At 39.4% G+C, this 11573-nt stretch overlaps 1 protein-coding gene across 1 annotated transcript; it reads left to right on the forward strand.

The window, feature by feature from the left end:
• Positions 1 to 99: 99 nt before the first annotated feature.
• On the forward strand, positions 100 to 10069 carry Snrpb2 (small nuclear ribonucleoprotein polypeptide B2). The gene is made up of 7 exons (XM_038331992.2): positions 100 to 171; positions 1805 to 1892; positions 2250 to 2422; positions 5945 to 6085; positions 7329 to 7379; positions 8848 to 8936; positions 9714 to 10069. The coding sequence occupies exons 2-7, from the start codon at positions 1829 to 1831 to the stop codon at positions 9871 to 9873; spliced, it is 678 nt and encodes a 225-aa protein (XP_038187920.1). The 5' UTR covers positions 100 to 171; positions 1805 to 1828; the 3' UTR covers positions 9874 to 10069.
• The last annotated feature ends 1504 nt before the right edge of the window (positions 10070 to 11573 follow it).

Raw genomic sequence — 11573 nt, forward strand, 5'->3', positions numbered from 1 at the left:
CGTGCGCAGAAAGATTAAGTCGCCCGCGGCCCGAGCCGGGAAACATCGATTGACTCGGTGCTCGGCTGGCTTCTCGACCTATCTGCGTTCGATTGAGGAGTGTGGCCGCGCTCTTCCGGCGCCAGGCAGCTCTTCCGGTTTGGTTTTCAAGCGGGACGGCGCAGGCTTCAGGTGGGTTTGTCGGGGTCCTCTTAGCCGTGGGTGCTGTCGAGGCTTGGCCGGATCCTCTCAGAAGGAACCGAGCCGGCGAGGGCGATGGTGTGGTCGGCTGCGTGGTCCCCTACTCGGCGGAAGATGCGACGGAAGGGAGGAAGGGACGGCGACCCAAGGGCTGGCGGGTCGAGGCCCGGCGTGGCAATCCGGGGTGATTGGGGTTTTAACGCCAGCGGGGCCCGCGTGCGGGGCAGATTGACCAGAGTGTGAATAGGCTCAAGCTGGCGCAAAGGAATTAGCCCTGGGGTAGGGAATGGCCCGTTGTTTGCTTGGGGGCATTTACGGTTCTCTGGACACTCAGCCCTCACCGCCCCCCAGCAGACTTTTCGGTGGGAGGGAGGATGGCATTTCGGGTTTCCTTGTGCTCTTTCAGTCCGCAGGAGCTACTGCCAGAGCTTCTGCTCTAGTCCTCTTCCCTCAGACCCCAGCCCTTCTCCAGGTTCCCATTTAGGGAGGCAGGTCTTTGATAAGCGTTCCTTATAAAATGTTATCTGCACAATACATGCCCTTCTTGGAAGTCATCCATCCCGGGATGTTCAGCACAGCATGTTGTGTGACGTTAAGACATTTAACGTGTCATAGCCATCAATGATAAAATAGTAACTTTAGGTACTTGCCGATGCAGACCGTTAGATATCTGTCTCATTTAGTCTTCTGGGCTCCTTTTGTTGATACTGTTACTATCCCCAACTTGTAATGAGGACCCAAGACATAAAGGACCTTGCCCCTCAACGAAGCAGATTGGAAAAGCATAAACAGAATTTAAATCCGCATCTCATTGGTGCCAGAATCGGAGCTCTTGACTATCATTCTAAATTGTTTTATGAGAGTATCATTCCTTTCAAATCTGTCAGAGGGAATCCCGAGGGCAGCCCTGTTGGTGATGTATATAAATTAAATACATTTGAGGGCTGTCAAGATGGCTTAGCAGGTAAAGGTGCTTTTTGCCAACCTTGAACACTTTTTGAGTTGGGCCTCTGAGACCCATGCGGTGGAAGGAGAGAACCTAGCCTTGAAAGGTTCTCTGACCCCAGCGTTTGCGGTGACACTCACACACACACAAATGTTCAGATAAATAGGTTTGTGAGTGACCTGTGAACTGCGTTGGAAATTTTGTTATTCTATTAAAATAATTTTTACATTGATTTTTTAAAATAAGTATATGTTTACTAGTTTCTTACATAAATGTTTAAATCATTTCACCAAAAAAAATTTCCAGTGAATATGATCAAAATACATTGTATGACATTCTCAAAAGAATTAGTAAATTGCTTTTAAAAAGTTATTTCATTATGTAGATGGAAAGACAGTACCATTTATTTGGTGGTTAAAAAAAGTAGTACCTTGAATAAAATATTTCTAAATCTATGTATTGGTGTTCTACCAAGTTTTAATCTTGAGAACTATTTTCCATTTGTCTAAAAAGCCCCAGTAGGGTCTAGGGAGAAATTATTGTCTACTGCCAGCTGACATTTTTCTGACATCTAGGTTAGAAAAATAATTTACCAGTAATGGTTCTTGTCTTTTGGCATGACATACACCTATATGACTCAACATTCCTTGCTAATAACAGATTATTTATTTCTTTTAGGCTATTTGAAGGTTTTTTCCAAACATGGATATCAGGCCAAATCACACGATTTATATCAACAATATGAATGATAAAATTAAAAAAGAAGGTATGTTCTTTTAAAAACATTTCTTCACAGCTAAAATGTGTTTATTTACTTGTGTCTTGAGGCTGTGTTTTAATGTCTCATCAAATCCTCTTTCATAGTGCTCTATAATGCTTTATCTCATTTGTACACAACTCTAATGTTTTTAATATAAGAATATGCAGGCATTAAAGTGTTTTTGAATTGTTTTAACTCATAAATGGTTTCACATAACTATTTAAATTAGGTAGCTAATGAGAATAGTGTATTGTGTTCTTTCAAATTATTAAATTAATGAAAGAAGTGGTCATTGTTATTTTATGAAGAACTTAGTCATTCAGAACCCTCATTCAGAAATTGTTTTCCCTCTTATTTGTACAGAATTGAAGAGATCCCTGTATGCACTGTTTTCTCAGTTTGGACACGTGGTAGATATTGTGGCTTTAAAGACCATGAAGATGAGGGGGCAGGCTTTTGTTATATTTAAGGAACTGGGCTCATCCACAAATGCTTTGAGACAGTTACAAGGATTTCCTTTTTATGGTAAACCAATGGTGAGCTAATCCTATTTTTTCTGCTTTAATTACTATTATTGAGTGGTACAATAGGTTTTTAAGTATGAACTTGATACTAGGCTTTCTGGTTTTTTGTTTGTTTAGAGAAATTTGTTTGTTTTTTACATAGGTATTTTGTTTGTTTTGAACCAGAGTCTCTTAGTAACCTAGGCTAGCCTTAAACTTGTTATGTAGCCAATGCTTAGTTCTCCTTATTCCCGCAAGTTCTGGGATAATAGGTGCAAACTACCACAGAAGGGTATACATAATTTTATTAAAATACACTCCTAGAGCTGTATTTATTATTAATTTATTGCAGTTAAAATAACCAAAACTAAAATATATTACACACAGACAAGATTCTTTAAACCATTAGAAATTAGGTAGGCATCGTGGGACATGCGTGGATTCTCAGCTCTTGGGAGTGAAGGCAGGAAGGTCAGAAGTTCAATGATATCCCAGGCTACAAGAGACTCTGTCTCAAACAACCAAGTAGGAGGGGATGGTCCAGAGAGCATGTATGGACCTCAATTAGGAGGCAGGCCCCTGGGTGTAAGACTGGATGATAGCTGATTGGAAGTATTGAGTCTTAAGTGTGAATGCATATACTATACCCTGACTATAGATTCATCTTGTCTTACTGCTGGTATTGGAAAATCATGTAAAGAAGTCTTAGAGAGCCAAGGCCTGTAGCTTAGAGGATCTGAACCTTCATTCATGTTCAGCCATTAGCAGATTCTGCATCTCTGTTTACTTCTACCGCCACTAAAATATGAACAAATTGAATCATTGGTTTAATCTGGACATCAGCAGAAATTCTAAAGGACTAGATATATATTGCTGACCACATAGTTTTTGATACCTGTTGTTTTGTTTACGTGTTTTGAACCTTTTTAAGTTGTGTTAAAATAATTGTTAACTCACAAGGTGTACAAAAACAAATCATGATCTGGATTTGACCTAAAGGCTGTAATACATGCTGATGTTCTAGCCCCTGCATATCATGGAGAAGGACTGGGCATGAGGCTATCTTGTTCATTTAGGGTGTATTCCTGTAGCCAGTGATAGCATCAGTGCTCAGACTAATAACATCTAAGCTTACCATGCTTTTTATCTGCTAGGAGGGAGCATATTTTCTAATACAGTCAGGTTGTAAGATTGCAGGCCTCACTAGCCATATGCTCCTTTATTGTAGCTCTTTACTTAGACATCAGTGAAAGCTATACATACCCAGGCGAATGTGTGTGGTTGTCTCCAGCCAGACATAGTGATAACTGTCAGCAGCAGTTTGGAGCCTCTGTCCTGTATCGTACTCTTCCTTGAGTTTCAGTAAGGTGAAGTTTCCTGTTACTATTACTTAATATGAAGACTTTACATAATCTAGATCTCATGTGCTTGGAGCACAATTTGCCTGAATTGAATTGCAAGTTGGCATGTGCCTGGTTAGCTGGATACAAGAAAGGAAGAAATATTTGCTGTGTTTGGCACTAGACACACCTTCCAACTTATTATTATTTTTTTTTTAATGAAGGCAAAATATCCTTTGGTCTGATTTCCCACTGAAGGTATTTTAGAGGTTTGCTCTCTGTCTGCCTTGAGGAAGCTTGGCAGGAGCGACCAGATCTCCAACATCTTGACAGGATAATAATGCTTTGAGCTGCTGTGCTTGCATTTAAGTGCTTTCAGGTGAGATCACCAGAGAGCAGAATTTGCTTCAATTTCTAACTCAGAACAAAATGACCTCAGGAAAGTAGAGCTGCTGTCCTGAGGGCTTCTATCATGAGCCTTTTGGAATAAATGTAAATTTTGTTCTTTGCTGTCTTTTGATGAGTTGTATTTTATTTCTATGTCTAGAGTTTATTAGTAATGGCAATCTAGGACTTTTAGTGTTCACTAGGATGTTTAGCAGAATCCTTGGCCTTACCCACCAGAAGTTAAAAGCATCTGGTTAGCAGTATCTCTAGAGAGTGCTGAGTGTCCCTGAACAGGATAGGCTACAGTATGTCCTGTTAGAGCCTTTGTTGAGATCAGATACTTAGGTGACTGTTCCAGTGGCGGACAAGTCAGGTACCTGAGATCTGTTCAAGTCAGGAACAGAGTTGAAGACTCCAGAGAACTGAGTTCATCTGACTGGTAGAATTTGAGTTTCAGCCCATCTTGTCTGTTAGAACATGATAGGAAGGTTAGCAGAGCTGATCTATGCAATAGAATGGTCTGCACTGGCCAGGCAAAGCCTGGGGTTCTGAGGGATGTGTCCTGCTTGCCTCTTCCCCTGGTGTATTCTTAGCTGAAGGAGGAGAAAGAGAATTGCTTTGGTTAAGAAAGTCTTGCCTTTTGATCCACACTACTTTAAAATGCTTTTGCATCTTTTCAGACGAAGATCAAATTCTTGGGATAGGAATACTTTGTAGGATTACTGTGTGTTTTCTGTCATCTGAGAAATGTTGACGCTTTGAGCTCTAGAGATGTGTTTGGTTGAATGGAAATTGTAACTTGCAGACAGAATACCCTAGGTCATTGTACAGAACTGTACAGGTCATTGGCAGAAATATTAGGCTGTTTTTTCAATGATGAATTTAGCCATGTGGCAAAATTAGTCTGTCTAAGGCCCCACTCCTACAAGCTCAGCATCATTCTCTTTGTGCTTGCAAAAAGCATAGACTCTGAAGCTTTACCTAGATTTTCTGTGTCCGGCTCTTCCAGCTGTTAGATTGTACACTATAGTTGGCAAAGCCCTAAGCGCAGGCCAGTGTTTCTTAGTGCTCACTGGTCTCAGGTGCCTGTCATTTTACTGGTTCTGCCTGGTATAAGAAGATTAAGCCCAGTCATAGCAACTGATAGTCTTCTGTTTCCTCCCACTTCAACATTTAAGTTATTGAATTCATTTTTTAAAAATGGTAGATTCAAAGGAAAGTCCTTTACAGATTTCAGTATTTTCAGTCACTGTAAGGAAATACCATGATACATCCCACAGCTGATTGACACATATTGACCCTTTTGTGAGTTATTGATAAGTCATTTTCGTTATTATTAAGTCAAAAGAAGCAGTAGTGAAGCTTCTTCAGCCTTGGTCTTACCATATGCAGTCCTGTCTAGTTGTGTTCTATTTGTTTTTGTGATGGTGGTGGGAATTGAACTTGGGACTTCATATATGATAGACAAGTACTTTCCTACTTAGCTGTATCTTTACCTTTTATTTTGGAATAGTCTAAGTTTTTCAGACTGGCCTTGAACTTGATCTGAATCCAGGCAGGCCTCTTGATTCCACCTCCTGAGTAGCTAAGGTTACAGGTCTGAGCCACTCAGCTCAGTTTGTCCTTTAATAAAGACAGTTGAGTCTAAGTTTGCCTTACTTGTGACTTTGGGCCACTACTTATTTCCACTAATTTCTTTCACTGATTCCTTAAAGATGTGTTTAAAATTAGTTTTCAGTGTATTTATGTACTGGCTTTTAAAAGGTTAGCAACAATTGTAAACAGCCTTCCACAAAGTGATGTATTTTTTTTCCTAAAACTAAAACAGCGAATTCAGTACGCAAAAACAGATTCTGATATAATATCTAAAATGCGTGGGACTTTTGCTGACAAAGAAAAGAAAAAGGAAAAGAAGAAAGCTAAAACAATGGAACAGGCTGCAGCAGCTGCAAACAAAAAGCCTGGCCAGGTGAGACAGAAAAGTGTGTGTGTGTGTGTGTGTGTGTGAGAGAGTGTGTGTGAACACTGGATTGGGTTTTTTCTGTGTAACTACCATGACTTTCTTGGAATTTGTTCTGTGGACCAGTCTGGCCTTGAACTCACAGAGATTCACCAGTCTGCCTCTCCAGTGCTGGGATTAAAGGCGTGCACCACCACGGTCCAGCTAAAGGTGAAATTTTAAGAAGCTGGGATAACTAAACTTTAAAACTCTAGTGTTTCAACTTAAGCAACAATTTAGAATATAGGCCTTTACACATGGAGATTTGCAGTAAACAGTTTTAATCTGATTTATCTACTGTTTAATGACATCTTCATCTAAGACATACCTGCTGCCATTTTTCTTAAATTCTGTAATCTCTTCATCATGATTATCCTACTCAGCTTCTTTGAACAATTAGAGGCAAAACTTGAAATCTAATAAAAGTGTAATTATATGAAAAAGTAGTTACTTCTGAGTTAAAAAATATTTGAATGTTTGACTCTGTATGATACTTATATGGAATTGTTTTTAAGAAGTAAGACTGCTCCTTTTCTCTATCATTATGTTTTTAATGTAAGAGCTTTTGTAGCCTAGATGGAGTCTATTCAGCCTGTGACCCTCCCGCCTCAACCTCACAGCACTCTTGGTAGCTGTTAAAGCCAGGTGTGGTGGGGCACACCTTTAATCCCAGCACTGGGGAGGCAGAGGCAAGTAGCCTGTCTACATAGTAAATTCCAAGATAGCTGATATAGAGTGAGACCCTGTCTAAAAGAAAAGAGGAGAGGGCAGAGGAGAAAGAAAGGTGTTCAAATGTTGTGTTTTATGTTATGGTCTATAGTGTAGAGAGACACATTTCAGAAATAATTGGGAAAAATTGGTAAATAGTTAAGACATAGGATCTTAAATGGAATAAGGTATATTTTACATTTAATTTAATGTTCCTTTATGCTATGTTTATTTTATAAATTGCCTTTGCTTTTTTTAGCATGACTGAAATTTAACCATTTCTTTTTTGTTTTGTTTTGTTTTGTTTCGAGGCAGGGTTTCTCTGTGTAACAGCCCCACCTGTCCTAGAACTCACTCTTGTAGACCAGGCTGGCCTTGAACTCACAGAGATCTGCCTACCTCTGCTTCCTGGGTGCTGGGATGATTAAAGTCATGTGCCACTACCGCCTGACCAGAAATTTAACCATTTTTTTTTTTAATCCCAATTTTATTTTATTTTTTGTAGGGAACACCAAATTCAGCTAATCCTCAAGGAAACGCAGCACCAAATCCTCAGGTAATGTTTTCCTCCATGGGGTGTTTACCCTAAGATCATAAAAAATTATGGCAATATAAAATAGCGTGCATGACTGCCAAAGTAAGTAAATCTTTTCTCAAGACATAATTGCCTGTCTTTTTAAGAAATTTCTCTTCAAAATATCTAAATTTCCCTATGATGAAAATAAAACCTGGCCTGATTTCTATTTTGCATGAATTGGTGACAAATCAAGAAGACAAGGGTTGTGAGGGCCAAGAAAGGGCTTTTGTTTTGGGTAAGGCGCATGCCAGGGTTTCACAGATACGTAGTCCGAGGACTTTGTGAGGGACTCTTTTGATCCCAGTGACTGACACACTGCCCTGTCTTTCTCAGGTTCGGGTTGGGCAATGGTGTTCGCAGTCACCCTTGTTTCCACTTCTCCAGCACAAATATTCAATCTTTTTAAAGTTTCCTGCTTTGAGTAGAGTTTAAATTATAAACTCTGACATGATCCACCTCTTCTCTGTACCACTAAGAAAGTTACAGTGTTAGAGTACACAACTGTATTAGAGTATAAAAGCACACACTTTTGATTTTTCTTCTCCTTTGTTGTTGGGTACTGAATCTGAGCTGCCTAGTACCCTCAGTCCCCCTGAGACAGTCTTGATGTTACTCTTACAGCTCTCCATCCTCCTGTCTCAGCCTCCTGAGTGCTAAAATTACAGATGGCTGTCACCATACCTGACCCTCTGCGTTCGTTTATGATCTTTCTGCTCTTGGAACTCTTTCAGAACTCGAGGTCACAGACCAGCACGTCATTCTCTATCTTGAGCTGTTCACCAGTTGTTTTTACACTTGATCTTTTCTGTCCATGACAGTAGCAAGTAGACAGTGTCTTCTTACATATAAATCCTTTATGCAGTCTGTAGTATATAAAGTATCCTGTTTCAGACTGGGGTACCAAGCATGTGACTTAATATCTAATATTCTGCTTGTTTTATATAAGTAGATGCAGAACATGCCATTTACTGTGTGCATGCGTGAACAGGAACACACAGCAGGCTGTGGTTGGTAATAGTAATGTTTTAGTTCTTAATTTTCTCATGGTCTGGTAATAAGGAGGAATCACATGGTGGAGTGTTAGCTGAGTCGAGTGATGAGCTGAGGAGCTCAGTGTTGCTGCCTTTTCTGGTCTTTAGACTTTGAATTCTGAATTCCAGGTGACATCATTCCCCGGTTACAACTGACCTACAAGTGTTTCATCTATAAATACTGTTTTCACAGATTCATAACCTTCCAGATTTGGGGTGTCTTAACTTGAATGTTGGCTTTCCCCGGTGTTAGGTTTTTATCTGTATCTCTGTTTTCAGCTTTTGTTCAGTGTGTTAAGATTTCACAGACCCCTTTAAGCTGCAGTGTAGTTCTCTGAAGATGAGTTTTCATGTTTCTTACAACCTTGCAGTACAGTTGATATTCACAAGCTAACTTTGCCTTTTGTTTCCAATAGGTCCCCGATTACCCTCCAAACTATATCCTATTCCTTAATAATTTGCCAGAAGAGACGAATGAGATGATGTTATCCATGCTGTTCAATCAGTAAGTTCTTTACTAAACAGATCTGTGTGGGGCTTCCTGACAGGACAGGTAGCCCTTCTGTGGACGGAGTTCATTTGTCACCCACAGCAGTAGTACTCTGTAAGGTCACGAGGAGGTCTGGGCGAATAATGGATTGAAGCCTGTCTCCAAGCTTAGCAAGTAAAGTATAGATTTGCTCTGTTAGAGTTGTTCTAATCGATGGATAAGACTAGAAACAAACTGACACAACGACAGGTGTGAATTAGCGTGACCTCTTACAGTCCCTTTATGGTGAAATTTCATGTCAGGTGCTTCCACCCTAATTGGGATTCTTGATTGAATGTGATTAGTTTTCTGATGTGGGAGTCCCCTCTGTGTGCTGTGATTAGCATTAATGAATAAAGAAATTGCCTTGGCCTGTTGATAGGGCAGAACTTAGGTAGATGGGGAAAACTAAATGGCATGCTGGGAGGAAGAAGGCAGAGTCAGAGAGACTCCAGGGATCCATGGCCGGAGATAGACACGCTAAAACTTTGTTGGTAGGCCATGACCTCGTGATGATACACAGATTGATAAAAATGGGTTAAATTAAGATGTAGAAGTTAGCCAATAAAAAGTTAGAGCTAATGGGCCAAGCAGTGTTTTAATTAATATACTTTCTGTGTGGTTATTTTGGTTCTGGGAGGCCAGATGAACAAGTGGCTTCCTCCTCCTAGTTTTCCTAGAGTAATAGCGAGAAGTTGTTCAACAAATTTACACATACATTTGCCTATATTTACTGCTTTTATTTTTGTCTAGGTTCCCTGGTTTCAAAGAAGTTCGCTTGGTACCTGGGAGGCATGACATTGCATTTGTAGAATTTGAAAATGATGGACAGGCTGGAGCTGCCAGAGATGCTTTGCAAGGGTTTAAGATCACACCATCTCATGCAATGAAGATTACCTATGCCAAGAAATAACCTTTGGAATGGCCGGTTTGAAAGGACTTGGTATTATTTATAGTGTTTGTTTTGATTACATTCGGTCAAGTCATTTTAATGGTTGGAAGTGAAATTGAAGTTTGGGGGATAGAGTCACCTAATTTTTTTTTTAGTTTTGGTGACCTGTGAAATCTGAAGCCTTAATTTTGTACAATAAACTTTTATTTGTATTCTGTGCACTGTTTACTGGTCTGTTGTTCAACCATCAAATGCTTATTTCAGTATAGAACACATCTGAAAGTGTGTAAAACTCCATAATGGAAGTTGGTGTTATTTTGGAGCAGCAAATGATACAGAAGTTGAAAGAGCAGATTGCAGCATCTAATGAACAGCATGTTAACGGTAAAATGATCAGCCTGCTGTTAGAAAACCAGACATGTGTCTCCTCCAGCCTGCTGAGCATAGTGGATTCATACTGTATTAAATTATGGCTGTTTGATAGCAGCTGCTCACTGTTCTCTAGAAAAACAAAAGACTGCTGCCTTCAGTGGAACATTTTACTTTTTTCCTTCTTATAGAAGGTTAGTATCTATGCTCAATACTGAATGGCTTTCAAGGGTTCCAGGCTTGGTAGTACCTGCCTGCGGTTCCAGCACTATGGATGCAGAGACCCAAGGATCACTGCAAGTTCAAGACTAGCTTTAGCTGTTCAGTGAGACCTGCTTCAAAATAAATAGATAAATAAAATGAATAAATAGCTTCCAAAGGGAATCTCTAGTCTTTCCTAAAACAGTTAATCTTCCTCCTTTGTGATGGTGAGGATGTGCATAGGTTAGATGTTAAGCATGAAGTCTAGCCTCGCGTCCCCTGCCCGTTGTTTAGGGCTGTTTCTTTGTTTTGAGATAATAATAGTTTTCAATGTAGTTAGTTCAGGCTAATGCCAAATTCTCACCCATGTGTTGGGATTACAGGCACATGCCCAAATTGCAAGCTCTTTGTAATTGTTAAACAGTTACAGATTTCCAAAAGCTACTTCTCTGATTTTGCTTTATACTTAATGGCCCAATTTCCTCCTACGAATGAAGACATCTTTAGAAGTTTACTTTATTTTTCAAATATTGCATATAATGAAAATACTATTTTTGATATTCTTGTTTTAGTATTTCCTTAAAATACCCTTATCACTTAAAGTTTTTCTTATATACCTACAAAAAGGTCATTTTTAGATTTAGAGACCTTTTATTACTCATACATGTATTAAGAGGAGATCAACAAAATGAATTATTCCTAAAACTACTATATCAAAGACTTATTTTTTTCCAAATACAAATAAAATTTATCCAAACAGTGAAACTATTATGATAGATAACTGGTTGCTTAGGACTGAAGTGTCTGGGATGAGAGAATACTGTAAACAATTATGACTATGCATGCTTGTAAACTGTTGCCCAGACTCACAGACGGAACAGTAAAATGGGCAGATTTTACTGTAAGCATGATCTGTCTGTGTTGGATGCAACAATTTGTAACATCAGTAGATAGACATTTGTGTATTAGGAATAAAAGGGCTGTGAACATACAGGCAGGTGTTCACACATGTGTCTATGTTAGGTTTTGAACACAAGGATAACATCTAATTTTAACCATTCCTGTTTTATATTTAAAAAATGCAGAAATAGTACATAGAACTCCCATAAGGACTTCTAGCAACCCAGTAACTGGCAGTTCTCAAGCGTTGG

Source organism: Arvicola amphibius, chromosome 5 (assembly GCF_903992535.2).
Source record: "Arvicola amphibius chromosome 5, mArvAmp1.2, whole genome shotgun sequence".
Lineage (NCBI taxonomy): Eukaryota > Metazoa > Chordata > Mammalia > Rodentia > Cricetidae > Arvicola > Arvicola amphibius.